This window comes from Artemia sp. Qi Xiang Cuo, chromosome 12 (assembly GCF_049724085.1).
Source record: "Artemia sp. Qi Xiang Cuo chromosome 12, ASM4972408v1, whole genome shotgun sequence".
Classification (NCBI taxonomy): domain Eukaryota; kingdom Metazoa; phylum Arthropoda; class Branchiopoda; order Anostraca; family Artemiidae; genus Artemia; species Artemia sp. Qi Xiang Cuo.
In genome coordinates, this window is record NC_142805.1 from 15,800,275 (window position 1) to 15,828,062 (window position 27,788).

The 27,788-nt window shown below is 36.6% G+C and overlaps 1 protein-coding gene and 1 pseudogene across 1 annotated transcript in view; one reads left to right on the forward strand and one right to left on the reverse strand.

Moving 5' to 3' along the window:
* Positions 1-1,084: 1,084 nt before the first annotated feature.
* LOC148945829 (CDP-diacylglycerol--inositol 3-phosphatidyltransferase-like) overlaps positions 1,085-27,788 on the forward strand; it is a 76,331-nt gene continuing 49,627 nt past the window's right edge. Inside the window, exons 1-2 of the mRNA XM_089097719.1 lie at positions 1,085-1,250; positions 10,995-11,129. Of these exons, the coding sequence (XP_088953845.1) occupies positions 1,205-1,250; positions 10,995-11,129 (181 nt within the window). The 5' untranslated portion in view covers positions 1,085-1,204. The remainder of the gene's footprint in view (positions 1,251-10,994; positions 11,130-27,788) is intronic.
* Positions 16,674-17,481, reverse strand: LOC148945830 (mitochondrial inner membrane protease ATP23 homolog pseudogene; annotated as a pseudogene).

Below are 27,788 nucleotides of genomic sequence, written 5' to 3' on the forward strand. Positions count from 1 at the left end.
AATATTTGACAAAAAAAATTTAGCCCTGTACAGATAAGCCCTTTAAATTTTGTTATGTTTTTCTTGGCTTCCAAAACTTGATTTGGCCTATTCTAGCACATTTGCTTTTTAAATATCTCGTAATGTTTGCTTGCGGTTCAACGGCTGCAGTGAACCATTTCTGTGTGAACAATTTTTGCGATTTTCTGACATATGCTATCCGCGAGCCTTTTTGTGTTAAAAAAAATCGCGTCAATGGGAACCAAAGATAAATTTGAAATCAAGCACTTGATTTTAGCTCTTATGCAACACTATATTATTTCTTAGAATGTAATGATTCAATTGCAATGATCATGGAGAAAGTACTATTTATTTAAAGCTTAGTAACCCTTTGAATTCTTGATTGCTGACAGTTTAAGAAATACAAGGTTATCGTGTATACAATTTTGGCATCGAATAGCACTTTAATCTGGTTGTGCCAAACACCGGCGTAATTCGCTATAGTGCAGGGAGCAATTGATCTTCCAAGACCTCGGTTTGCCCCCTTCCTAGACCTTAGTTGACCCCCCCCCCCACGCTGAAATTTATTTTCTTCTAAAATAAGCTAATAAACTAAATATAACTAAAATAAGCGGATACTTCTTAGACGTTTGGATTTGGTTTATTAAAATATGGTCTAAGCCTTGTAGTCAAACCACTAGCGTGTTGACTAAGCAAGCTTGTCACATTAGTCTAATTAAAAAATTTAAGAATGTTGAGTATTTTTTGCTTGTAGATTTTTTTAGTTTATTTTCTCGTATCTTACGTTATGGGATGACACTGTGATTCACTATTGCGATGATTTTGCATTGACTAAGTAAGTCTACAATACGTATTTGAGTAAGAACTTAAGCTTAATTTAGCTGTTAAATCGTTTTTATGAATGCTCTTAGACCAGGACGATATTATATCCTTACAGTATGTAGGTCATACTACTGAACAGCGATTTGTAATTGTTGTTTTCAAAATTGTATTTTCGCTTAGAATATCTTTGCTTTTTAGCAAACTAAACCATTTAGCGAAGTTATTATATTTGAAATTACTCTTGCTTTCAAAAAAAGCGCATGCGCTAGATTTTTGAAGGGTCAATAAGCACCTTGTTGACATAAAAAATTTTTTTTAAGTCAAAACACTCATTTATTGCATATAAGACCTTTGTTTCTTGATAAGAATTATTCTTTAAAATATGTTTATCACAGACAATGTCTTTCTCTTCATTCCAAATTTAATAGGTAGGGTAATATTAGCCTAGGCCTATTAAATTCTTTTGGTTAGGCAAATTCCTGGAAACAAACATAAGCTTCACAAATGCACCAAGAATAGTAGCTAATGGGGTAAAATTCTACTTTAGTTACTTTTGGCTATCTTAGAAAGGGGTTAGGTTAGGAAAATGAAACTTTCAGGGATGGGTCTACATGCTAAGGTATGGGTAAATTTTTACCAAATCATATTATTGACTTACAAATAAAGTGAATTTACCACTCGATGCATTTTTTATGCTCTTTATGAATATAATACGCTAATCACTTTTGTCAGAAAAGAATTTTAGCCCTACCCCTATATATACCAATTCAGGGTATATATTTGCACATTAGGGAGGTGGGTGATAGCTTAATCTTACCTTTCATTTACATCAGAAATAAAATTTACCCCCACCCCCCTAATGTGCAGATATATCCTGAGTTGGTATAAATAGGGGTGGGGGTAAAATTCACTTCTGACAAAAATGATTGTTATATTTGGAAAGAGCATAAAAAAGGCATCAAGTGGTATGTTTACTTTATTTGTAAGTCAATAATATGATTTGGTAAAAATTTACCAAGGTATGTCCCATGAAGGTACTTAGAAGTACCTACCTCTACTCCTCCTCCCTCTATATAATGGTAAAGTATTGTATATTACTAGTTGTTTTAGCTCACATTTCAATAAACTCAACAGAAAATTTATGAGCACATGGACCTATAAAAATAAAAACATCTTCTCATAACATAATTTGTCCTCTAAAAACAGTTCAGATTTTTTTACTGGTCTTTCTCTTGTCAAATCCTTTCCCTAATTAATAAAGTTTAAATGGCTTATCAACAAACTGTTGTCTTCTACCCCCTGGCACCTGCATGCTACTGTTAAAGGGTTATGATAAGCAAAGTTGTGACATCACAAACAGGGTTCCATAAGCAATGTCAGCTATATAGTAAATAAGTTAAAGGAATGACTATTAAATGAAAATAGGATTTTGGAATATATTTTAATGGACAAGGTTACAAGCTGAGGTTGTGTAAGGTAAGCAGTGATTTATACTTATGATAGTAATATAGGATGAAATGTGAGCTACAACAACTAGTAATGTGCAATAATTTACCATTATATAGAAGGGGGAGGAGTGAAGGTAGGTACTGCAAAGTACCTTCCCAGGACATGCCTTAGCATGTAGACCCATCCCTGAAAGTTTCATTTTCCTAACCCAACCCCTTTCCAAGTTAGCCAAAAGTAACTAAAGTAGAATTTTACCACCTTATTTACTATTCTTGGTGCACTTGTGATAGCCAAAAGTAACTAAAGTAGAATGTCACCAGTAAGGTTTATATTAATGTACTTTTCAGGTAGCTAAGAAATAATCTTACCTCTTTAGTCAGAATTGGGTAATTTTTTTGCAAATCATATTATTGGCTTACAAATAAAGTAAACATAGGCTACCACTTGATGTCTTTTTGGTAAATTTTTACCAAATCATATTATTGACTTACAAATAAAGTGAATATACAACTCATTGCCTTTTTTTATGATCTTTCCAAATATAATAATCATTTTTGTTGGAAACGAATTTTACCCCCACCTCTATATACCAGTTCAGGGTATATATTTGCACATTAGGGGGGTGGGGGTAAAGTTTAAACTTACCTCCCATTTACATCAGAATTATAATCCCCCCCCTAATGTGCAAATATATACCCTGAATTGGTATGTATAGAAGTGGGGGTAAAATTCATTTCTGACAAAAATGATTATTATATTTGGAAAGAGCATAAAAAAGGCATCAAGTGGTATATTCACTTTATTCATAAGTCAATAATATTAATATGATTTGGTAAAAATTTACTGCCTTTTTTATGCTCTTTCCAAATATAATAATCATTCTAGGGTCCACTGACAAAAATATAGCTGTCAAATTTATGAGTGCCCACTACTGCCAAAAATTGCAGAAATTCACATGGAAGTCATTTTCCCCTTTCCTTAGCACTTATCAATGAAACTAAAAAAAAAATTCTGAAATTTGGGTTGGAAGTTGAACTGCAGCTTGACAAATACTATGCCATTTTCTTTAGTGACAAAAAAAAGCAAGGTGCCATATTTTGTCCATAGGATTCTGGACTCTCCTGACAAAGGATAGTCCAAACTAAAATTTTTCAAGTGGTTTAGAATCACAGATCACACTTTGAAATGGCCAAATGTTGATGACATTTACACTGTCAACAATGAACAAATCTTTGCTGGACCATTAAAACTGACAGGAAGTAGGCCATTCCAGATAGTGTTCAGAGATGCTATTCCTGTGGCATATATGCAACACTTAGAAAAGAGAAAATTTATGTGATCTAGGTCACAATATCACACTCCTTGTGATTAACCAATTTTGTTATACTAAATACTACATACTTGAAACAGTTTTGTCAGTTTTATTACTTCTACTTTTTGAATAGTGTTTTATGCTTTTATACATTAAATGAAGTTGAAGAAACACAAAGAAACAAGAATATACATGTCAAATACACCAGGTTCTGCCCACAGGTATTCCCCAAGTATTTTGACATGTGTTAAATTGGGTTCTGACTTGTGTAAAAAACAGGTAACTTTTCTGTTGTGTAAAATTTGTAGGTGAAAAATGCTCTAATTTCAAAAAATTAGAATTTTGTATCCTTTTCAGATAAAACTTCAAACTTCCCATCAAACAGTTAGATTCCTAGATGTTTTTCCTACATACTGAAACCCTTTTCAAACCAAGAGTCTTTAAATTAGGACTTCTGAAGTAGAAAAACTGTTTTTTTTACAAAAATTGTCAAGTCATTGGTACCTTTACCCTATATATGTACATATATATATATATATATATATATATATATATATATATATATATATATATATATATATATATATATATATATATATATATATATATATATATATATATATATTTTGAAGATATACTCAAGAAAACAAAATTCCATAACAACTGATGTTCTTGATATTGTATTTTTATGTTAGCTCTAGTAAAGAGATTCGCCAACACCAATTATTTCTCATTTGTTTTACATGTTCAGTGAAGTTTTGACAGAGTCACCTACATTTCAACAGGGCCTCTTGCTGTCTGTTGAAAATTTTGACAAGGAAGGGTTTTGACAGGGAACCTAGTTTTGACAATGTAATATTTGTTGTCATTTTAATTTAATTTTGTTAAGAAAAAGCTAATGTGACTAGAATTCAGATAAAATCAGATGTATCTTAAGGCATTGGTGCTAATCCCAACGTTTTTTGCAATAAATAACCAAGTAACAGCAGTTTGAACATTACATACCAGAAAAATTGTCAGGAGCTCCTTTCTTGTCAAAAACAGGAAACTGACTGAATTAAATGTACTTTTCTTATCTGAGTGTACCAGATATTGTGTCAACGTTTCCTATCATTGAAATACAAAAACGGCTTCAAGAGATCATGCTCCAAGTCACAGCTAAGCAGAGTTATTCTGTTTTGAAGGGAAATTTTGACAAGGGTTCCAAAATTGCACTGTCAAATCATCAGTACCTTCACCCTACTTAAATTTAGTTTTATAGCAGGTATTAATTTCTTGTAGGTAGCAGGTGTGTTTTTAATTTGGCAATAAATATTCTAAAATTGGGTTCAAGTCTGTTTTTGTGATATGAATTAATTCTTTTCAATGCTCATTTCTGATTTTTGTATGGTGTTTGCAACCTATAACAGTAAGTTGTCCCAAATATGGACAGCAATTTCCATGCAACTTTTCTTTAACTAGGGTAGATTTATTGTAACACTAGTTTCCAAAACTCACCTGCAAGTTTTGTGGATTTGTGATGCATTTTAAGAGTGTGATCATCTTGAAGTTCTAATAGTTCCATTTCTCATGGGGTACTTTCATTCAAAGTATAATGAGGAACTGATAATCTGTTTTAATAGTGTAAATCTTGGATAGATTTACAAGAACATTCTTAAATTATTCGGATCATCAAATTGCAAGTGAAAGTCCTTAAATGATTATTCTATATTACTGTTATGTTCCCTCAGTTTTTTCTCATCAACTTTAGAGAGTCTATTCTTCAGGCAAGGAAAAAGATAGAACATCCTTGTAGTTAATTTGTGCTTAAAAATCTCATTTATTTTTGTATAAAACTTGAATAGTTTCATTATGATCAGTAATAACTTTATCTTTTCATTGTAATACTAGGTTGAGAAATTATAAAAGCTCTGTTATATTGGTGAAGAACATATAGTCATCATCAATCCACTCATCATCTTTTAATTCCAGATGCTGGTTTTCTTTTTCTTGAAATTAATTGCTATTTTCATTAATTTTCATTTGTTTTTGAGAAATGTATTCATTCTTTCAAAGAGCCACATGCAGCTTACAATCTGCAATTTGGCCATGCATGTTGTGCTATAATTCAGAAATTTGATTAGGAAAAAGAAATGTACCATTTGATGCTATTCTGAAATATAATAATTGGTGCCATTACAATTCCATCCCAGCCTCTCCCCTAATGAGGTTGAAGGTAGTTCTGGGCTACATACAAAAGTTATGCATTCTACATATGCACTCTGTACAAAAGTATTGATGAGAAATATGTGGGTAATATGTCTGGTGGAATAACTTTTCTTTGGTTCTTGAGAAATGGAAGTTTCTAAAGATAATTCTGATATGGAACTTATCAACTTACCTAATGAGAGGAATAATATAAATTTATTTTACAAGATATTGTTTGGTAGAAAATTTCAAATGAGATGGTTTTTCTATACTGGGAAGTTTGTTGGGTTAAAAGAATGGACCTTTCAAGAATGAGTCAGAGCCAAAATTATGCTTTAGAAAGATATTTTCAAGCTCATTTTTCTGTGCTATCCCTGTTTATAGGGCTTAAAAATTGCAAGGAGACATGCCAATTTGACTTCAGAAATATAGCCTATGTATTGCACTAATTTTGGTTTTAGTCTGTTTTTCTTTGACTCTAGGCTTTGAAAACGCAATTCAAATGATTTCTGTATGATTTTAAGCCATATTTAGATATTTTTTTCAAATTTAAGATACATTGTTCCAAATCTTTAAAATATTATAAAGCAGGGTTTAGCATGTTTATGTAGCTCAAAACGCTTCTTTTCAATGTGCTTCTGAAAGTTTTACATTAGCTGTGCAAGAAATACAGTTTGTTTCCACTTTCAAAAACTAAAATAAAAGAAAATTAAAATGGTTAGACCAAGTCTTATGGATAGAGGAAGAGAGATTTCCTGAGGTTGGGGTGTTGGCCATCCATCAGGGAGGGGGGGGGGGGCAAACAAAAGCTAGGCCATCTCCACACAAAATGTAGTGGTGTGAGGTCTTTTGTTACTGTACTGACTGACCATATCTCAAACAGTAAGCTCTACAAAAAATGTAATTCAATCCCGCTTTCTAGGGCTATAATGAGAGAAGGTTGAGATGGTTAGGGCATGTTTTGCAGATGAAGGACGATAGATTTCCAAAGATTGTCCTTGTTGGCCAACCGATTAGGGCCAAGGAAAAAGTATGTACTCTCAATTGGGGTGGGAGGATGTTGTAAGGAAAGATTTAATGGAAATGGGAACTTCCTAGGATGGTGTAAAGAGGGAGGTTTTGAATAGATTGGGATGGAGGAGGAGCATGCATAGTTTTGTTGGCCTCAGGTAGCTTGGTGCTGCAGTGAATTGTTAGTAGTAGTTGTGACTTCCTAGCAGTAGCATTAAAAGTAATGTGAATTTTCTAATTGAACAATATTGGGGTGCATGTATAGAGGTTTCAGAATAAGATCTGTAACCAAAATGTTTAAGGTTTACTACAGGGTTGAAATAAGAAAACAAGGTTTAGGTTGCCAAATGTAAAAACGGAAATTCTAAATGTTGAAGTCATGCACCAGAATTTATCAGGCAAAACAGGCAAAAAGTTTACCTTTTTTAACTACTAAAGTAAGCAATTTAACCAATAGGAAACACAGAGCATGGAATTGCTATAGAAAATTAAGACCACAGATAATTATCAAGTCTTCAAATCCTTTTTTAATCAAACAACAAACCAAATAAAGGAGTTGAAGAAAAGGTGCTGCATTGAATTGTTAGTAGTAGTTGTGACTTCCTAGCAGTAGCATTAAAAGTATTGTAAATTTTCTAATTGAACAATATTGGGGTACATATATTAAGGTCTCAGAATTAGATCTGTAACCAAAATGTTTAAGGTTTACTACAGGGGAAGAAATAAGAAATCAAGTTTATTAGGTTTATTTTCCAAATGTAAAAACAGAAATTCTAAAAGTTTAAAAGTCATGCACCAGAATTTTTCAGGCAAAACAGGCAAAAAGTTTACCTTTTTTAACTACCGTACTAAAGTAAGCAAGCTAATCAATAGAAAACACAGACCATGGAATTGCTGTAGAAAAAATAAGACCACAGATAAATATCAAGTCTTCAAATCCTTTTGTAATCAAACAACAAACCAAATAAAGGAGTTGAAGAGAAGGTTTGAAGAAAAACTGGCTGAAGAAGTTAAGGATAACTCTAGATCTTTCTGGCGTATGCCACTCAAAAATGTAGCAGCAGACGTACAATCTCAGATATCCAGCACAATAGTATATCAGTTGCTGATCCTGAGCTGAAAGTTGAAATATTCAACCAATATTTCTCTTCTGTTTTTTCATCCAACTCCAATATTGTATATCCTACACCTCTTTTATATGATGTATCACATAAGATGGAACCAATTCTGATTATAGATACTTTGTTCCTAAAGGAACTTACATCCCTCAACTGAATAAATCTGCCAGACCAGATGGCATTCACCCACATATCCTACATGAATGTTGTACAGTTCTGTGTCAACCTCTTTCCCTGCTGTTCAAATTATCGTTAAATTTTTCTAAACTACCTCAGGACTGGAAAACTGCAAATATTGTTCCTATTTTTAAGAAAGGTAGAAAGGATCTTGCTGAAAATTATTGACCTATCAGCATGACATTAGCAGTTGTTAAGGTTCTTGAAAGAATAATCAATTCTGCAGTTGTTAAACACCTTGAAGCAAACAATGTTTTACACAGTTCACAACATGGCTTTTCTTCTGGAAGATCTGTTGACACCAATCTCCTTGAATCATATGATTACATCACTAAGTTGCTTGATATTTGGGTGCCTGTTGACATGATTCTGCTTGGCTTGACTTTTTTAAAGCTTTTGACAAAGTGTATCACAATTGACTTCCAATTAAATTACGAGCAGTAAAGCTTGAAGAGAAATCCCTGATCTTGATCCTTGGTTTTCTTTATTTGCGAAATCAATGTGTTCAGTTATGTGATGACTCTGGTAATCGTTCTCTTTCTTCGTCAACGCATGTTCTGAGTGGAGTTCTTGAGAGAAGTGTCTTGCGTCCTACACTATTTAATATCTTCATCCATGATGCTCCTTTCATTATCAGCAGTAAATTGACTCTTTATGCTGATGACCTGAAGCTTCTTGGACCAGCTTTGTCCTGTGAAGATCATGCCTTGCTACAAAATAATCTTCAACTGCTGGGTCAATGGGCTGAGGGCTGGCTTCTTGAATTCAATGTTGCCAAGTGCCATATCATTCAATTTGGCAAACTGAATCCTTGCCCCTCCTATTTTTTCTTAGGCCACCGCTCTCCTCTGTAAATAATGAGCAAGATCATGGTGTCACTATTGACAATGAACTAAAATTCAACACTCATGCTAAGAGGTTTGCTGCTGGGGCTAGTTTGACCTTGGGATTGATTAAGCATACTATTTCCTCTTGTTTCTCTAAAGTCATCAGTCTTCTTTATAAGGGACTTGTGTGTCCTAAGCTTGAAGTTGGAATGTCTCTTGCCTCTTCATATTTTAAAAAAGACATAAAAGTTTCCTGAAAATGTGCAGAGATGTGCCACTAAAGTGATATCTGGCAAGCAAGAGCTTTCCTACCATGTAAGACTATCAAAGCTGAATCTCCCTTCACTTGTTTACAGGAGAAATAGAGGGGATGCCGTTTTAGTCTATAAGTTATTGAGAGCTAATATTCTCCCAGCATTGTTCCCTACTGTTGGTACCAATTCAAGAACTAGAGGTCATCACCTGAAACTTGTCAAGCAGTCTACAATATCTAGAGTCTGTACTCAATTCTTCTCAACATGTATTGTCAATCATTGGAACAAATTATCTAGTGAAACAGTTACTGCTGATTCCGTTCATGTTTTTAAGTAAAGGTCGGATGCTTTGTGTTTTTCTAAAAAGTGTAGGCTGAACTCAATGCGGATGCTATTGAAAATGGAACAGTACCTCATCATCAGTGAACCTGCATAAAGATAGTGAGCATTCTGGACCTCTACAAGGAGGCATCCTTTGATTGCTCCTAGCTGCAATTTAAGGTATTAGAAGAAAAAATATATATATATTATCAAGTTCTCTATTCAATGCTCATTCCACATATAATGATCACTGCTCCTACAATTGTACCCACTTTCCCCTAATGGGGACAGATACCAAAAAGGGTAAAGATTCTCCAGAGCTGGAGCTAGGCTTTTCTTGGAGGGGGGGGGGGGCAAATGTAGACTTTGCTGCCATTTGCTGCACCATCAGTACCATAAATATTCCATTTTTTGCCCATAAATATTACAAGTTTAGCTTTTTTTGTGCCCTGGGCGTGCCTCCTTTTACCCCTCCCCCTTAGATCTAACCCTGAGATTCTTTATAGCCATTCATGGTCTTTATCAATGAGGGACAGTAGCAGGCTTATTGCCCATCCTTGCAGCTGCATAAATCCTGTCCTGGGCTCTGTATTGTCCAGCAGAGGATCAATCCATTGTGCTACCACAGGGTGGGATCAGATATGGATCTAGACTATATACTAAAGTTTGATTTTTTCCAAATTGGCTGTATTTGGTATTTTTGGCTAATTGTTGATGAGAAACAAGCACAAGAAATATTGGCTATCCCAAAAATAAGCACACTTTTGCGTGTAGGCTTGGGCTATATCTAGTCCCATTAGGGTAGGGGTGGAAACTGGGATGCAATTGTGATGGCAACAGTCATTATATTTTGGAAAGAGCATTGAATACAGAATCTGGTCATGAGAATTTATCTAATACCTGATTTCTACCCTATAATTGATTTTAATAACTCAAAAAAGGGTTTAGAAAGACGTTTTGACCTTACATCTCTGTGCAAAGTTACTTCTGGAATTTCTCTCTTTTCTACTGAACTGTAGGGATGGCTATTGAAGATTACTGTTTGTCTTATGGTTATGTCGACTGAACCCAGTGACGCCAGCCCATGAAAATTTAGGGTATGGGGGGTAGTGTGGTCAAAACGCACTTTTCAACATCCTGGGGGGGGGGGGGGAACTGATGTTTTTAAATATTTTTTCAATGAAAATACCAAAAAAGTTATTTTTTAAATAGTGGATATATATAACAAATTTATATAGTTTTGTAGTGGATAATAATTATATCTCTTACAATGATAGCCTAAATGGTGACAAAAAAGTTGTATTTTCATGTCATTAACTGCATACTTTTACACTCACCAGATCTTTAGAGGATACCATGTCAGTTGTACTGCCTAGATATTGTTCATTTTAGTGTTTAAATTTTTAGGAAGATAGAAAACCCACTCCAATGATGAGCTGCGTTTTCTTTGTTTTACTTTTATATTTGCTTGATAGAAAGGCAGTTTGATCTTCAAAAGCTTTGTATTCTTTTCTAGGATATGCAAGAGTAGTTTTTGGAATTGCAGCGTTGTATGTTATGCCTAGTCAACCAACTATTGCAGCTACTCTTTATCTGTTGAGTGGTTTTTTAGATGCTTTTGATGGACATGCAGCAAGGTATTTTAACCAAAGTAAGACCTTTTGTTTTACATTGAGATACTTTTTTTTCTTTTTTATTCTTTTAGTGATAAATTTCACTGTCCTTGTGTTGGAGGGGGGGGGATTTAAATACTAATCTCCCTTGATTTTGAGGAGTATTTTCGGACCAGTCTGTAATATTGGTGCTCTGTGGTGAAAGCTCCCCTCTTGTTTCAGAAATATCTTGAGTGTAACAAAGTCATTTCAGTCAAACGTCATTTCGGGGGGGGGGGCAGTTGCCCCCGATAATTTGGAGAAAAAATTATTATATAGCACATGTCCCTTGACTCTCCGGATGGAGACCCCTCTTCACCCCCCCCCCTCCCGATAAAAATGCTGGAGATATGCCCCTGTTCATATGCATACCTGCAGAGATGGTGAAAGAGGACATCCCTAGAAATAAGACTTTTTCAAAGAACTCATTGTGAAAAGTATGAGAATGATGGCTCTAAAATTCATTTCTCACATTTCCTCTTCGTTCTTTCTAAGAAATTAACTAAAATTTAATAAAACTTTCTGAAAAAAAATGTTTTTCAAAGAAAAGTAAAGGCCATTTTAAACTTAAGATCATCAGATACAAATACCTGTTAAAATTCTAACTCAAAACAACCAGAAATTACTATTGAAGTATAAATAAAACCCAAAACGAGCAAAAATTAAATAAGGAATCAATGCAAACAAACATACAATAGATAGGCATCAAGCTTGAAACGAACAAAATCAAGCTTGAAACGAACAAAATCACTACAAACAAGAGTTTGGGCATCGCTTCCTTCTCTCACTGTAAAAGTCTAAAACCTAATACGTCATTGGCGCTTTACTGAAAACGAATTGTATTACAAATATTTTCTTTTGTACTTACTAGCCTATTGAAAATAAACATTAAAAATACAGTACAATTTTGAACTGATGAGCTTTTAGCAATTAATATCATTATACATCAAATATTCAGTTTAATTCATTAGTTCTTTCTAAAATTGTTCAAGACTCCTAAAATTGTCCTCTTCCTTAACTGTAAAAACATAAAGCTTACTGCGTCATTGGAGCTTTACTGAAAACGAATTATGTTACAAGTATTTTCTTTTCCAGTTCTTGCAGCATTGAAAATGAAAACAAAATTACAGTGAAATAAAATTTTGAACTGATGGATCTTTCAACGATTAATATCATTATATATCAAATATTCAATTTGATTTTGTTTATAGTTTCCAAAACTGTTCAAGACACATTTAATTTTTAGTAAAACGCCATGACGCAGTAAGTTTTAGACTTTTACAGTGAGAGATGGAGGCGATACCCAAACTCTTGTTTGTAGGGATTTTTGTTCCTTTCAAGCTTGATTTGCATATTCAATTTAAGTTTCACTCGTTTTAAGATTTATTTATTCTTTTAAAATCTACTAAATGTTTGTTTGCCTTGATTTCTTATTTAATTTCTGTTCGTTTTGGGTTTCATTTATATTTCATTAGCAAAATATTTTTTTCGTTTTAAGCTTGATTTGCATATTCAATTTAAGCATAACTCACTTTAAGATTTTTTTTATTCATTTATATTATTACTTGTTATATGTTTTTGTGCTATGATTGTTTATTTAATTTCGGTTGGTTTTGGGTTTCATTTATTCCTTAATAGTAATTTCTGGTCGTTTTGAGTTTGAATTTTAACAGGTATTTGTATCTGATGATCTTAAGTTTAAAATGGCCTTTACTTTTCTTTGAAAAACTTTCTTTTCGGAAAGTTGTTTTAATTAATTTTTGTTCGTTTTTGATTGCAAAAAGTGTCTCGTTTTTAAAAATGACTTACTTGAAAATCAAACTTTTTTTTTCAAAATCAAATATTCATCAAATTATCAAAACTAGCATCAAAGTAACTATGTCAAAGTAAAAGAAATGGGCTTGTGTCCACCTTGGAGTTTTTATTATCTGATGTTTGAACCATTTTCAACAAAATGGCTATCTCAAAAATTTTTCAAACGGGTTTGGGGAAAAAGGGCGTGGGGAAGGGGGCAAATTGCCTTTCGATCTCTTTTGACTTTTTAAAAGTGAATTAGACCTTTCCATTTTCAATCAAATGAGCCCTCTTTGAAGTTTATACAAGCATCCCTTCGATAAGAACTATATATGCCCCCAGGGCACAACTTACAACGCCTGTCCCTGGGCCCTCGGGGGTTGTGTTGACCCCGGAGTTTTAACATCTGGCGTTTGAAACTATTTTTAACAAAAGCGTGGAGGGGGGAGGGGCTAGTTGCCCTCCGATCTCTATTTACTCTGCTAAAGTGAACTAGAACTTTTAATTTCAAATCAAATGAGCCCTCTTTGAAGTTTATACGAGCATCTCCTTCATAACAACTATGTACGGCCCCAGGACATAACTTAAAACGCCTGCCTCGTGCCCTGGGCGATTGTGTTGACACCGGAGTTTTTGTTATCTGACCTTTGAACTATTTTTAAAAATGGCTATCTTAAAATTTGTATCAGATTGGTGCGGAAAAAGGGCGTGGGGAGTGGGGCTAGTTGCCCTCCGATCTCTTTGACTCTTAAAAATTGAACTAGAACTTTAATTTTCCATTCAAATGAGCCCTCTGAAGTTTATACAAACATCCCTTCCATAAGAACCATATATGCCACCAGGGCATAACTTGCAGCGCCTGGCTACTGGCTCTTGGGGGTTCTGTCGACACAGAAGTTTTGTTATCTGACCTTTGAGCTATTTTTAACAAAATGGCTATATCAAATTTTTATCGGATGCATTTGGGGGAAAAGAGGCGTTGGGGGGGGGGAGGATAGTTACCCTCTGATCTCTTTGGCTCTTCAAAACTAAACGAGAACTTTCAATTTCCATTCGCATGAGCTTTCTCTGAAGTTATACGATCATCCCTTTCGCAACGGCGATGTATGCCCGCCGGGCATAACTTACAAGACCTACCCCAGGCCCTAAGGAGTTGTTTCAATTCCGGTATTTTCGTTATATGATCTTGAAAACGTCTTGACAAAATGGCTCTCTCAAAGTTCTTATCGGACGGATTTGAGGAAGAAAGGCCTTAGAAGGGGGGGGGCTAGTTGTCCTCCGATCTCTTTTGACTCTTAAAAACTGAACGATAAGTTTCAATTTCCAATTAAATGAGCCCTCTCCGAAGTTTATACGAACATCCCTTCCTTAAGAACCATATGATAATAATAATAATATTTTATTACCCGTCAAAATCAAACAAAAGAGACGGAGTACATAAAAATACAAGAAAAAGGCAAACAAGACAAATATACACGACAAAAACAAAATACATAAAAATACAAGTTTTAGACACAATGTAATACCCACTAGTAAGAAAAGACTGGTTAAACCACAGAGAAAACAAAAACACAGTAAGTTCTACTGGCGGAGGATTTCAAACCACGGATGGCTTTTAACATTATTATTGAACTTTGAGATCTGATTAGGGATGGCTGAAGTTGGGTCCCCTATATTATAATTCCTAATAAGAAAAGAATTTCGGGACCAAAGTGGAAGACGAAGTAGAAACTCATCATACTTAAAGAAAACAGATCGAAGTTTACGTTTATCGCACTCGGATAAATTCTCCAAAAAGGACTCGAATACAAAAAAATGGGGGAATGCAATTGCCTTATAAAGGCGAGCTAAAACTTTTCTGTTGAACCTCAACTACTTTGTAACAATTTTACTATATGTAAAACCAATTCGCTTCTGTAGATGGTCGATAAGCAATCGACGGGTTGTTTTTAGAGTTGAACCGATAGGAAGGCAAAGGTAAGTAATGAACTGGACTGACTTAACATTTGTATTTCCAAGAGCAATCGTAAAACTATCAAACCATCGGGGACTGATTTCCAATTAAAAAGCAGGATTTCCGACTTTTCTGTGTTAAACTCTAATCCGAGCTGCTTATAATCATTCTGGAGGATGTTAAAGTTTTCCTCTATACCCGAAACAGTGCGACTCGAATTAAATATATCATCCGCGTATGATATTAACGAAACATCGATATATCGCAGGACACCAGTTGTTTTACATCTCTCTTGCCCTCGGATTATTGTATTATTAAAAGCAGTAGGTGAAGTTATTGCCCCTTGTCGAGTCCCCTTTTTTCACCGGGACAACAGGATTATTCTTTATTTCAAGATGTAGATGCTGATACGGGAGCTTAAATTTGGCTTTCAGACATTCAGACGAATGTTTTAAAAGAAGAAGGGTTCCTTTTTTTACACTGCGTTTTCCCATATCCAATATCCAATCATCACGAATCAAAGAGTCAAAGGCACGTTGAACATCGTACGCCGCGAGAGCCAAACTTTCTCCAGTTTTCTCGTCATCAACGAGAATAGATGCTATGGCAGACAACGCATGGCAGCAACCCATACGCGGCTGGAATCCAAACTGTGAGTCCGGGCTATGACACTTATTTCGGACTTCATTAATTATCAAAAGCCCAAATATTTTACAAAAAGTTGTCGAAATCGTGATCGGCCGAAAAGACGAACATTCCCAAAGAGGTTCACCTTTCTTAGGCATCGGAGTTAAAGCCCTAATACCAAAATATGACAGAACTATTCCGGTGACGAAAATCATTTGAAATAACTGTGTAATATGATGAAGGAATAATTGACTACATATTTTGACCTGGAACGCGGAAATATTTTCTGAACCCCTGTATATCTTTTTCTTAAGGCGATTAATAGCATTTATTACACACTCTAGAGAAACCACAACATCAGAATTAGACGAGCTAGCTAAGAATAAATCTAACTCACACTTATAATAATCCGCAAGGCACTTTTCAGGGGCAGAGAGCACGTTCTCATAATATTCGACCCAAGTTGATTCAGGGATGTCATAATCCGATATATTATTAAGGCAACACGTTATTTACTCTAACAACTAGGTAGTAATCCTCCGAATCCAAAAGGTCAGAGCTTAGGTTCGATCGAACGTACATTACTAAACCTCCTGTAGGACGACCACAATCTTTTGTTTGCTTCACAGGCACAGAATATACATTATGACAAGGTGCAAGATTCAACAAGTTTATGCCCTGCTCCATAGTAAAATGCTCTTGCAGGCATATTATGTCGCACTCACGAAGAACATCAAGGACGAAAGTGGATCGGTTATTAAAGTTCCCATTGATATTCCAAGATATCAGACTGTGTGATGTCGGGGGTTGCTCGGTCATGGCCTAGCAGAGGTCGGCTTCAGTGTAGCAACGGGACAATTTACGCTGTAACATGTGTGACCGTTTTTCTTACATACTACACACAACATAGCACCAGTGCATGGATTTGACTTGCTGGACGCGTTTTCGGTTGCTCCACAGCGACCACAAATGGCGGTATTCTTGCAAATGGACGCAAGATGGCCTTCGGCGTAACAAGAGAAGCATCTTCTTGGCAAAAACTTGTATTCATCAGCAGGAAGTACTTCGTAATCAATTTTGGCTCCGTGTCTAAGGAAGGAGTCCAAGTCAGTATCTTGAAGAGAGATAAAATTCTAAAAAAATTATTTGTTCTAACAGAAAGCAACAGTTACTGAGAAGTATATCCAAATATATGAGTTTTTCCCTTTCTATACGAATCGGATCTGCCGAGTTTCTTCTCATTCGTCTACATAGAGGCTCGAGATCAGCATAGCATGGTTCAAAAACGGAGTCAACGATCTTTCTTGCTTCTTCGAAGGGGATTTTTCGCACAGCAACTACACTTTCAGCTGCGCGATTCTTCACACACTCCTGACGGGTCTTGGCAATTCGCCAGGGGGCAGCAGCTCCTCCCAAAAAAGCATTAATGAAACTACAATGTGTCAAATTAGCAGCTCTAATTTCTGTGCAGGCCATGTGTTTAGTATCCGCAAAATCCAATTCATGACAGCAGTAGTCAAACATATGAATCATTTCATGGACTAGACTCCTTTGTACTGCATCTTTTGACCTTGCGGAATTTTGGCAAATGACAATTTGATTGTGTTGTTGATCATATCCTCCGGTAACAATTTTTTCACAGTTTTCACAGGAAATATGTCTTCTCACATCAATGAGACATCCTGAACTCTTCAGGGCAGCCATCATTGTTCTGACTAGCGGACTATCCTTCACACAGGAAACAATGTTTGATTCACATCTAATATGGTCAAATAGGTCTCTTCCTTCACCTAACCAAAGCTTCTGAAAAAGTGAAGGCTTGTAAGTCTCGCCTTTTCTTCCTGGATACAGGTCATAGCCCCATTCATCATCTGATTCTCCAGTTACAGTCATGCTTAAGTAACTACGTTACTTCTTCTTATTGCACGTGGGAGCTATGTGGTAGTAAGTATGATAGCTAAACAGTAGCTATACACAAGATCCAATATGCCCCCAGAACATTACTTACGACGCCTGCCCCGGGGCCCTGGGGGGTTGCATCGACACAGGATTTTTTCTTATCTGACCTTTTAACTATTTTTAACAAAATGGCTATCTCAAAAAGTTTTATCAGATGGGTTTGGGGGAAAAGGGTGGGGGGGGGGGTGATAGTTGCCCTCAGATGTCTTTTGACTCTTAAAAAGTGAGCTAGAACTTTTAATTTCCAATCAAATGAACCCTCTCTGAAGTTTATACGAACATCTCTCATAAGAACCATATACGCCCCCAGGACAACACTTACAACGCCTACCACTGGGCTCCTGGGGGTTGTGTTGACACCGGAGTTTTTGTTATCTAATTTTTGAACGATTTAAAAAAAAATGGCTATCTCAAAATTTGTAGCGGATGGGTTGTGGGGGAAAAGGGGCGGGGGAGGGGGGCTAGCTGCCCTTCAATCTCTTAACTTTTAAAAAGTGAACTAGAACTTCCAATTTCCAATAAAATGAGCCCTCTATGAAGTTTATACGAGCATCCCTTTCATAAGAACCATACATTCCTTCAGGGCATAACTTTGAACGGCTTTCCCCAGGCCCTGGTGGGTTGTATTGCCACAGTAGGTTTTCTTATCCGACCTTTGAACTATTTTCAACAAAATGGCTATCTCAAAATTTTCATCAGATGGGTTTGGAAAAAGAAGGCGGGGGGGGGGGCGAGTTGCCCTTGGATCTCTTTTGACTCTTAAAAATTTAACTCAAACTTTCAATTTCCAATCAAATTAGCCCTCTCTGAAGTTTATACAAGCATCCCTTATAACTTACAACGCCTGCCCCCGGGCCCTGGGGGGTTTTGTTGACAACTGAGTTTTTGTTATCTGAGTTTTGAACAATTTTTAACAAAATGGCTATCTCAAAATTTTTATCTGATGCATTTGGGGAAAAAAGACGTGGGGGGGGGGCTAATTGCCCTCCACTCTCTTTTAACTCTCAAAAACGGAACTAGAACTTTCAATTTCCAATCAAATGAACCCTCTCTGAAGTTTTTACGAGCATCCCTTCCATAATAAACATATATTCTTCCAGGGCATAACTTACAATGCCTGCCTTTTGACCCTTGGGGGCTGTGTCCACCCCGGAGGTTCTGTTATATGGTCTTTGAACTATTTAAAAAAAATTAGCTATCTCAAAGTCCTTATCGGATGTGATTGAGGAAAAGAGGGAGCGGACGGAGGATGGCTAGTTGCCCTCTGATCTCTTTTTACGCTTAAAAAGTGAACTAGAACTTTTAATTTCCAATCAAATGAGCCCTCTTTGTAGTTTATACGAGTATCCCTTCCATATGAACCATATATGCCCCCAGGGCATAACTAGCAACGCCTGTCCCCAGGTCCTGGGGGGTTTTGTCGACACCGGAGTTTTATTATATGGTCTTTCAACTATTTTTAACAATATGACTATCTCAAAATTTTTATCGGATGCATTTGGGAAAAAAGGGAGTGGGGGGCTGGTTACCCTCCAATATCTTTAGACTCTTAAAAAGTTAACTAGAACTTTCAATTTCTAATCAATTGAGCTCTCTCTAAAGTTTATATGAGCATTCCTTCCATAAGAACCATAAATGCCCCAAGGGCATAATTTACAACGCCTGCCCTCGGGCCCTTGGGGGTCGTGTTCACGCTGGAGTTTTTGTTACGTGATCATTAAACTATTTCAACATAATGGCTATCCTAAAAAAAATTATCGGATGTATTTGGGAAAAAGGGCTAGTTGCCCTCCGATCACATTTTGACTCTTAAAAGGGGCACTAGAACTCTCGATTTCCAATTGAATGAGCCCCCTTTGAAGTTCATACGACGACCCCTTCCATATGAAGTGCCTCTGGGAGAAAAATAATATTAATAATAAAACATTAGAGCCGTATGGCGTTTACTATAGGAAACAATATAGTGTTGCCTCTGATATTTGAAGGCATATACTTTCACAGGAATGATTATCATTCACAATATATTATTGTGCTCATATTAAACTTCAACATAAAAACATGAGTTAGAGGAGAGTGTGGAAATGAAGGAGAATGTGGAATTTGACATTTAATAATCCTTGGTTCATACAGTTCATAGTAACAAACTTTAAGTAGAGAGCCATTCTTGTCAATAGAAACCAAAGTCTAACAACGTAGTTCATATTCCATATAGCCTACGCAATAAAAAAATCCACCATTTATGTTGATCTTTTGCAAAATTATTAATCTTAACGTTCCTCATCAAAATGTATCAGCACATGAAAGTTTAAAATTAAAAGAAATGGGGTTAAGCTCCCCGAAAGGGTTGGATTTTCGAGACAATTATAAAATTGAAGTTCAACATACATGAAAACCCTACATCCACAATTAAAAATCACAATATTTCTTATTTTTCAGATAAGGATGGTCATGCAATTGTGTCTCCCCTCCCCCTTCCCCCATGGTGACTGTATCAAAATAGTATGCATGGTGTGGGCCAGGGATTAAAAACCCTTCTTGACTACAAAGTTAAGCAGTAGTGAGTTAAATGTGTCCACGTGGCTATGTGTTTTCCCGCTCTGTATTAGCCATTTCTGAATCTTTTAGTCAGCAATCTTCATCCTGACTGCACTTTTTATTGTCTTTTGCCCTAGAAAGTTTTCTACCTGTTGAACTCCCGCACGTGCTTTCATGGATGCCGTGGCAGTTCTATGATATGCTGATGTGATCATTAGGCCTTTGTACCCTTATTTGTACTCTTATTAAAGCTATGATATGTGCCTGAATTTGATTCGAGCTGACTTTGACTACTGCATCATATTGATTGAATTGCTATCTTATATAAACTAATGATCATAATTGGCACTAAGTCTACCCCCCCCCCCCCAATTTGCTAGCACTGGGTTGGAGAAGCTGCAACTTCATGTGCTTTCTCTGCAGATTGAGCTTTCCAGGTCAGATGATCATTTATGATCCCTAGATATTTAATCCGTTTTTAGTGACATTGAGTGACCGTACAATGTTGAATAAGAGGAGTCTTCCATTTCTTCATGTCAGTGAATGCTGCTGCTTCTCTCTTTTCAGGAAAAAACGCACTTTATACTTTTGTGCCCATTTCTGAATTGTATTTAGCATTTTTACCATGTGCTAATTTAAACAGGGTTTTTAGAAATCAATCTTGTAGGAGATATTCTAGACTGTCAGCGTAATTCTGAGTTGAGGGGAAAGTGGGGTAGTATGAATCCTTTTATCTTTTCGTTTTTATGTTCATAAAATGTACATATGTGTTGCTAAAGTTTTGGTAGCATATTCTGGGCTCCCTATAGTAGCACCTTTCTTATTTTCTTTTCAGATTTTCCTTACTCACCTTGTTCACTTGCAGCTGGGTTTCTTTTTCGTGGAACTTACTTCTTATTCCTTTTGGATATCAAACCTTTTTTTATCGGCCTGCGAACTCTCTTTACCTCAAGCTCTGCTTCAAGTCGAGCTTCCTCTGAAGTTTTAGTCAATACCCTGATTTTCATTCTTGTGCAAGCCCTGGTGTTCTTACTAGCCAGTTGAGAACAAACCACTTGAAGGGGGGTGAAGTTGTTCTGGCAAACGACGTCTGGACACTTAGGATTGGCTCCTAGAAGGTGACAAGATCATTGTTAACTGTGCTGTTTCCCACTTGTGGTACTGAACTGTCATCTTCACTTGGATTCATGGGATGAGTAACATAAGATGAGAAAAATGTGTTTTTGAGTAATTCAGAAGCTACTTCGGCAAAACAACGTCTGAACGTGAGAGATTGGTTCCTGGGAAATATAAAAGAATTTCCTTTGTTTTGCTGCTGTCCGTTTGCGGTACTGGACTATCATCTTCATCTGGGTTCAGGTTATTCATAAGAGCAGATGATAAAAAGTGTTTTCATGTATTGCCTTTCTGTTGAACAGGAATATGCCTGTCAAGACCATGTAGTGTCACGGGTCTTATAAACGGGTCTTCGAAAATACAAATGATGGAAAAACTGTTTTCTAAGCAGGGACACAGCAGGCCGAAGTGATGAGAACTCCATGCTCTCCTGATCTAACGCGACTCAGTTCTTTACTGCCCTTGTATGCAATTACGTTTGGTTGAGCATTGGCCGTTGTTACACCTGTTTTTTTGGCATTATATTTGTTTTCTGGGCCAAACTTATCCTTTATAAGAACTCTTTTAAGATTACCATGGAAGATGTTTAAATTCTCCCTATTGAAGCTGGTGGTTTCAAAATTTTGAGATAGCCATTTTGTTCAACGTAGTTGAAAGTTCTGGAAATTAGGTCTTTGAGGATGACAATCCCCCACAGTCCTCAGGGCAAGGGTTATAAGTTATGCCCTGGGGGCATATAAGGTTTTTATATGAAGTGTTGTCGTAGAAACTTCAAAAAGGGCTCATTTGATTGGAAATTGAAACGGCTTGCGTCCTTTTTAATAGTCGAAAGTAATTGGAAGGTAAGTAGCACCCCTTCCTCGCCCACCATTTATCCAAACACATTCAATCGAAATTTTGAGATAGCCATTTCGTTCAAAGTAGTTGAAAGGTCCGTAAATTATTTCTTTGAGGATGACACACCCCCACAGACCTCAGGGTAAGGGTTGTGTGTTATGCCGAGGGGGCATATAAGGTTTTATTGAAAGCTTTGTCGTAGAAACTTGAAAAAAGGCTCATTTGCTTGGAAATTCAAAGGGCTAGTGCCCCTGTCAATAGTCGAAAGTGATTGGATGGCAACTAACCCCACTCACACGCCGATCTTTTCCCCAAACACATCCAATCAAAATTTTTAAAGAGCCATTTTGTTCAACGTAGTTAAAAGTTTTAGAAATTAGGTCTTTGAGGATGATAACCGCCTCGGACCTTTTAGGGTCAGTATTGCTAGTTAGGCCCTGGGGGCTTAGAAGGTTTTTATAGAAATAGTTATTGTATAGACTTCAAAAAGGCCTCACTCAAGCGAACACTCAAAGGATTTGTACCCTTTTAAGTATCCAAAATGATTAAAGGACAACTAACACGCTTCTCACACCCACCATTTCCCCAAACACATCCAATCAAAATTTTGAGATAGCCATTTGTTCAACGTAGTTGGTAGGTCCAGAAATTATGTTTTTAAGGATGGCAAGGGTTGTAAGTTATGCCCTGGGGGAATATAAGCTTTCTATAGAAAGTGTTGTCGTAGAAACTTCAAAAAGGGATCATTCAATTGTAAATTGATAGGGCTAGTGCCATTTTTAATAGTAGGAAGTTATTGGAGGGCAACTAACCCCTTCTCACGCCCACCATTTCCGCAAACAGATCCAATAAAAATTTTGAGATAGTAGTTTTGTTCAGCGTAGTTGAAAGTACTGGAACTTAGGTTTTTGAGGATGACAACCCCCCAGCCCCCAGGGAAAGTGTTGTAAGTTATGCCCTGGGGGCATATAAGGTTTTTATTGAAAGTGTTGTCGTGGAAACTTCAAAAGGGCTCATTAGATTGGAAATTGAAAGGATTAGTGCCTTTTCTAATAGTTGAAAGTGATTGGAGAAGAACTAACACCCCTCTCACGCCAACCATTTCCCCAAGCACGTCCAATCAAAATTTCGAGAAAGCTATTTTCTTTAACGTAGTTGAAAGTTCTGGAAATTAGGACACTTCAAAAAGAGCTTATTTGATTGGAAATTGAAACGGCTAGTGCCCTTTTTAATTGTCAAAAGTGATTGGAGGGCAAGTAAGCCCCCTCCCACGCCCACCATTTTCCCAAACACATCCAATCAAAATTTTGAGATAGCCATTTTGTACAACGTAGTTGAAAGTTCCGGATATTATGTCTTTGACGATGACAACCCCATCACAGCCCTCAGGGCAACGGTTGTAAATTTTGCCCTGAGGCACATAAAGTTTTTATAGAAAGCGGTGTCGTAGAAACTTCAAAAAGGGGCTCTTCCAATTTGAAATTTAAAGGGCTAGTGCCCTTTTTAATAGTCGGAAGTGAATGGAGGGCAACTATTCCCCCTCTCACGTCCACCATTTTCCCAAACACATCCAATCAAAATTTTGAGATAGCAATTTTGTTCAACGTAGTTGAAACTTCTGGAAATTAGGTTTTTGAGGATGACACCCCCCCCAGCCCTCAGGGAAAGGGTTGTAAGTTATGCCTTGGGGGAATATAAGGTTTCTATTGAAAGCGTTGTCGTAGATACTTAAAAGGGCTCATGCGATTGGAAATTGAAAGGGCTTGTGCCTTTTTTAATAGATGAAAGTGATTGGAGAGTAACTAACGCCCCTCTCACGCCCACTATTTCCCCAAACACATCCAATCAAAATTTTGAGATAGCCATTTTGTTTAACGTAGTTGAAAGTTCTGGAAATTAGGTCTTTGAGGATGACGACCCCCTTACGACCCTCAGGGCAAGGATTGTAATTTATGCCCCTGGGGTATATAACGTGTTTATAGAAAGAGTTGTCTTGGAAACTCAAAAAGGGCTCATTCGATTGGAAATTGAAGGGCTACTGCCATTTTTAATAGTCGAGAGTTATTGGAAGACTTGACCTTTTTATATTAAAGACCGTTATGGGTACAATGTTTTTTTTTTTTTTTTTTTTTTTTTTTTAGACCAGGGCACTTTGTATCGAAGGACTTGTTGTAGGAACTTCAAAAAGGGCTCTCAATCGATTGATAATAGAAGGGCTAATGCCCTTTTTAATAGTCAAAGTGTTTGGAGGGCAACTAATCCCCCCACGCCCACCCTCCCATTTTCCCATTATTTTTAAAAACAAAATGTTGTCTTAAAATTAAATCAAAATGCACTGTTTTCATGCTAATCCCCATTAAGGCATCTCAGCAGTATCCTAAGAACGTCTGAGGGTATTATGAGTAGAAAGGGGGGTGCCAGTCCGAGCGGGAGTCCATATTTGGGCATAGAGTCCCTAGGGAGAACACCTGTGCTGTCAGTCCCGAACCTACACCATATATGGGTATGGAATCCCCAGGGAGAACACGTTTCCGAGAAATGTCTCCGGGTGAAGTTGATTAATGTCTATGGAGTTCGTCCAAGAGAATTGTTCCCGGGCGAAGTTTATTAATGTCTTTGGAGTTCTTCCAGGAGAATTGTTTCCGGGCGAATGTTCTGATCTTAGAGATGAAGAGATTAACGCGGGAAAGGGTTTCATAGGAATTTCAAATGTGACAGCGCAGGGATGCCAAAAACAAAAGGAACACGCAGAAATTACGTTTAGGGGTTACTTGGGCGAAACCGTTTTAGACATTATAGGGAAATATTTCGGCGAAACAGTTAGAGACATTTTAAAAGATGATTTTAGACGAGGTTTTAGAAGAGGATTTGAGGGTGAAACTCTGTGGTCGTTATAATACACAAGTTCCATTTGAAAAGTGTCGTGAGGTCCTCTACCCCAGCCCCAAAGGGCTCTGATCTCCCTACCCCAACCCCGAAGGAAGCCCCCCGTCCCCAAAGGTCCACCGGGCTCCCAAAGGACCACCCGGCCCCAGGGGCCCCCGGACCCCCAAAAGCCCCCCGGGCCCCCAAAGAGTCTCCTCCCCATTTTTTAATACCTTTTTAGGGGTTTATTATATCTTTTCAGAACAAGTTATTTTCTTAATGTCTATCCTAAACCCATTTTACAAATTGAAGTACCCCTCCTTTTTACACACAACTTTACTTTACAGCTTTTTGAATGCTCCAACACCAAGCAATACTTTTCAAAGGGCATTTCAGAACAAGTTCTTTTCTTAATTTCCTTCCTAAACCCATTTTACAAGTTGAAGTACCCATCCTTTACACCCACAACTTTACTTTACAGCTTTTTGAATGCTCCAACACCTAGCAATACTTTTCAAAAGGCATTTCAGAACAAATTCTTTTCTTAATGTCCCTCCTAAACCCATTTTACAAGTTGAAGTACCCATCCTTTTCACACACAACTTTACTATACAGCTTTTTTGAATGCTCCAACACCAAGCAATACTTTTCAAAGGGTATTTCAGAACAATTTCTTTTCATAATGTCCATCCTAAACCCATTTTTACAAGTTGAAGTACCTATTCTTTTCACCAACAAATTATCTTTACAGCTTTTTGAGAGCCCCAACACCCAGCATTACTTTTGAAATGGCGTTTCACAATAAGTTCTTTTTTTAATGTACCTCCTAAACCTATTTTACAAATTGAAGAACCCATCCATTTCACCCACAACTTTACTTTACATCTTTTGAATACTCCAACACCAAGCAATAGTTTTCAAAGGTCATTTCAGAACAAGTTCTTTTCATAATGTCCATCCTAAACTCATTTTACAAGTTGAAGTACCCATCCTTTTCACCCACAACTTTACTATACTGCTTCTTGAATGCTCCAACACCCAGCAATACTTTTCAAAAGGCATTTCAGAACAAGTTATTTTCTTAATGTCCTTCCTAAACCCATGTTACAAGTTGAAGCACCCATGCTTTTCACCCACAACTTTACTTTAAAGCTTTTTGAATGCCCCAACACCAAGCAATACTTTTCAAAAGGCATTTCACAACAAGTTCCTTTCTTAATGTCCCTCCTAAACCCATTTTATAAATTGAAGTATCCATACTTTTGACACAAAACTTTACTTTACAGGTTTTTTGAATCTTCCAAAACCGAGCAATACTTTTCAAAAGGCATTTCAGAACAATTTCTTTTCTTAATGTCCTTCCTAAACCCATTTTACAAGTTGAAGTACCCATCCTTTTCACCCACAACTTTACTATACTACCTTTTTGAATGCTCCAACACCAGGCAATGCTTTTCAAATGTCATTTCAGAACAAGTTATTTTCTTAAAGTCCTTCCTAAACCCATTTTACAAGTCGAAGTTCCCATCCATTTCACCCACAACTTTACTTTACAGCTTTTTGAATGCCCCAACACAAAGCAATACTTTTCAAAAGGCATTTCAGAACCAGTTCCTTTCTTAATGTCCCTCCTAAAACCTTTTTACAAGTTGAAGTACCCATCCTTTTCATCACAACTTTACTTTACAGCTTTTTTGAATGCTCCAAAACCAAGCAATACTTTTCAAAAGGCATTTCAGAACAATTTCTTTCCTTAATGTCCCTCCTAAACCCATTTTACAAGTTGAAGTATCCATCCTTTTCACCCACAACTTTACTATACTGCCTTTTTGAATGCTCCAACACCAAGCAATACTTTTCAAATGGCATTTCAGAAAAATTTATTTTATTTATTTCCTTCCTAAGCCCATTTTACAAGTTGAAGTTCCCAACATTTTCCCCCCCTAATTTACATTACATTTTTTTGAATTTTACGACGTAAAGCAATACTTTATAAACAGCATTTAAGAGCAAATCCTTTTCATAATGTCCCTCCTAAACCCAATTTACAAATTGAAGTACCCATCCTTTAAATCACAACTTTGCTTTACTGCTTTTTTGAATGATCCAACACCAAGCAATGCTTTTCAAATGACATTTAAGAACAAGTTCTTTTCTTAATGTCCCTCCTAAACCCATTTTACAAATTGAAGTACCCATCCTTTTCACCCACAACTTTACTTTACAGCTTTTTTGAATGCTCCAACACCAAGCAATACTTTTCAAATGGCATTTCAGAACAAGTTCTTTTCTTAATGTCCCTCCTAAACCCATTTTACAAGTTGAAGTACCCATCCTTTTCACCCCCAATTTTACTTTACAGCTTTTTGAATGCCCCAACACCCAACAATACTTTTCAAAAGGCAATTCAGACCAAGTTCTTTTCATAATATCCCTCCTAAACCCATTTTACAGATTGAAGTACCCATCCTTTTCACCCACAACTTTACTTTAAAGCTTTTTGAATTCTCCAACACCAAGCAATACTTTTCAAAGGGCACTTCAGAACAAGTTCTTTTCTTAATGTCCTTCCTAAACCCATTTTACAAGTTGAAGTACCCATCCTTTTCACCCACAACTTTACTTTACAGCTTTTTTGAATGCTCCAACACCAAGCAATACTTTTCAAAAGACATTTCAGAAAAATTTCTTTTCTTAATGTCCTTCCTAAACCCATTTTACAAATTGAAGTACCCATCCTTTTCACCCACAACTTTACTATACTGCTTTTGAATGCTCCAACACCAAGCAATACTTTTCAAAGGCCATTTCAGAACAAGTTCTTTTCATAATGTCCATCCTAAACCCATTTTTACAAGTTGAAGTACCCATCCTTTTCACCCACAAATTTACTTTACAGCTTTTTGAGTGCCCCAACACCAAGCAATACTTTTCAAAAGGCATTTCACAATAAGTTCTTTTTTTAATGTAC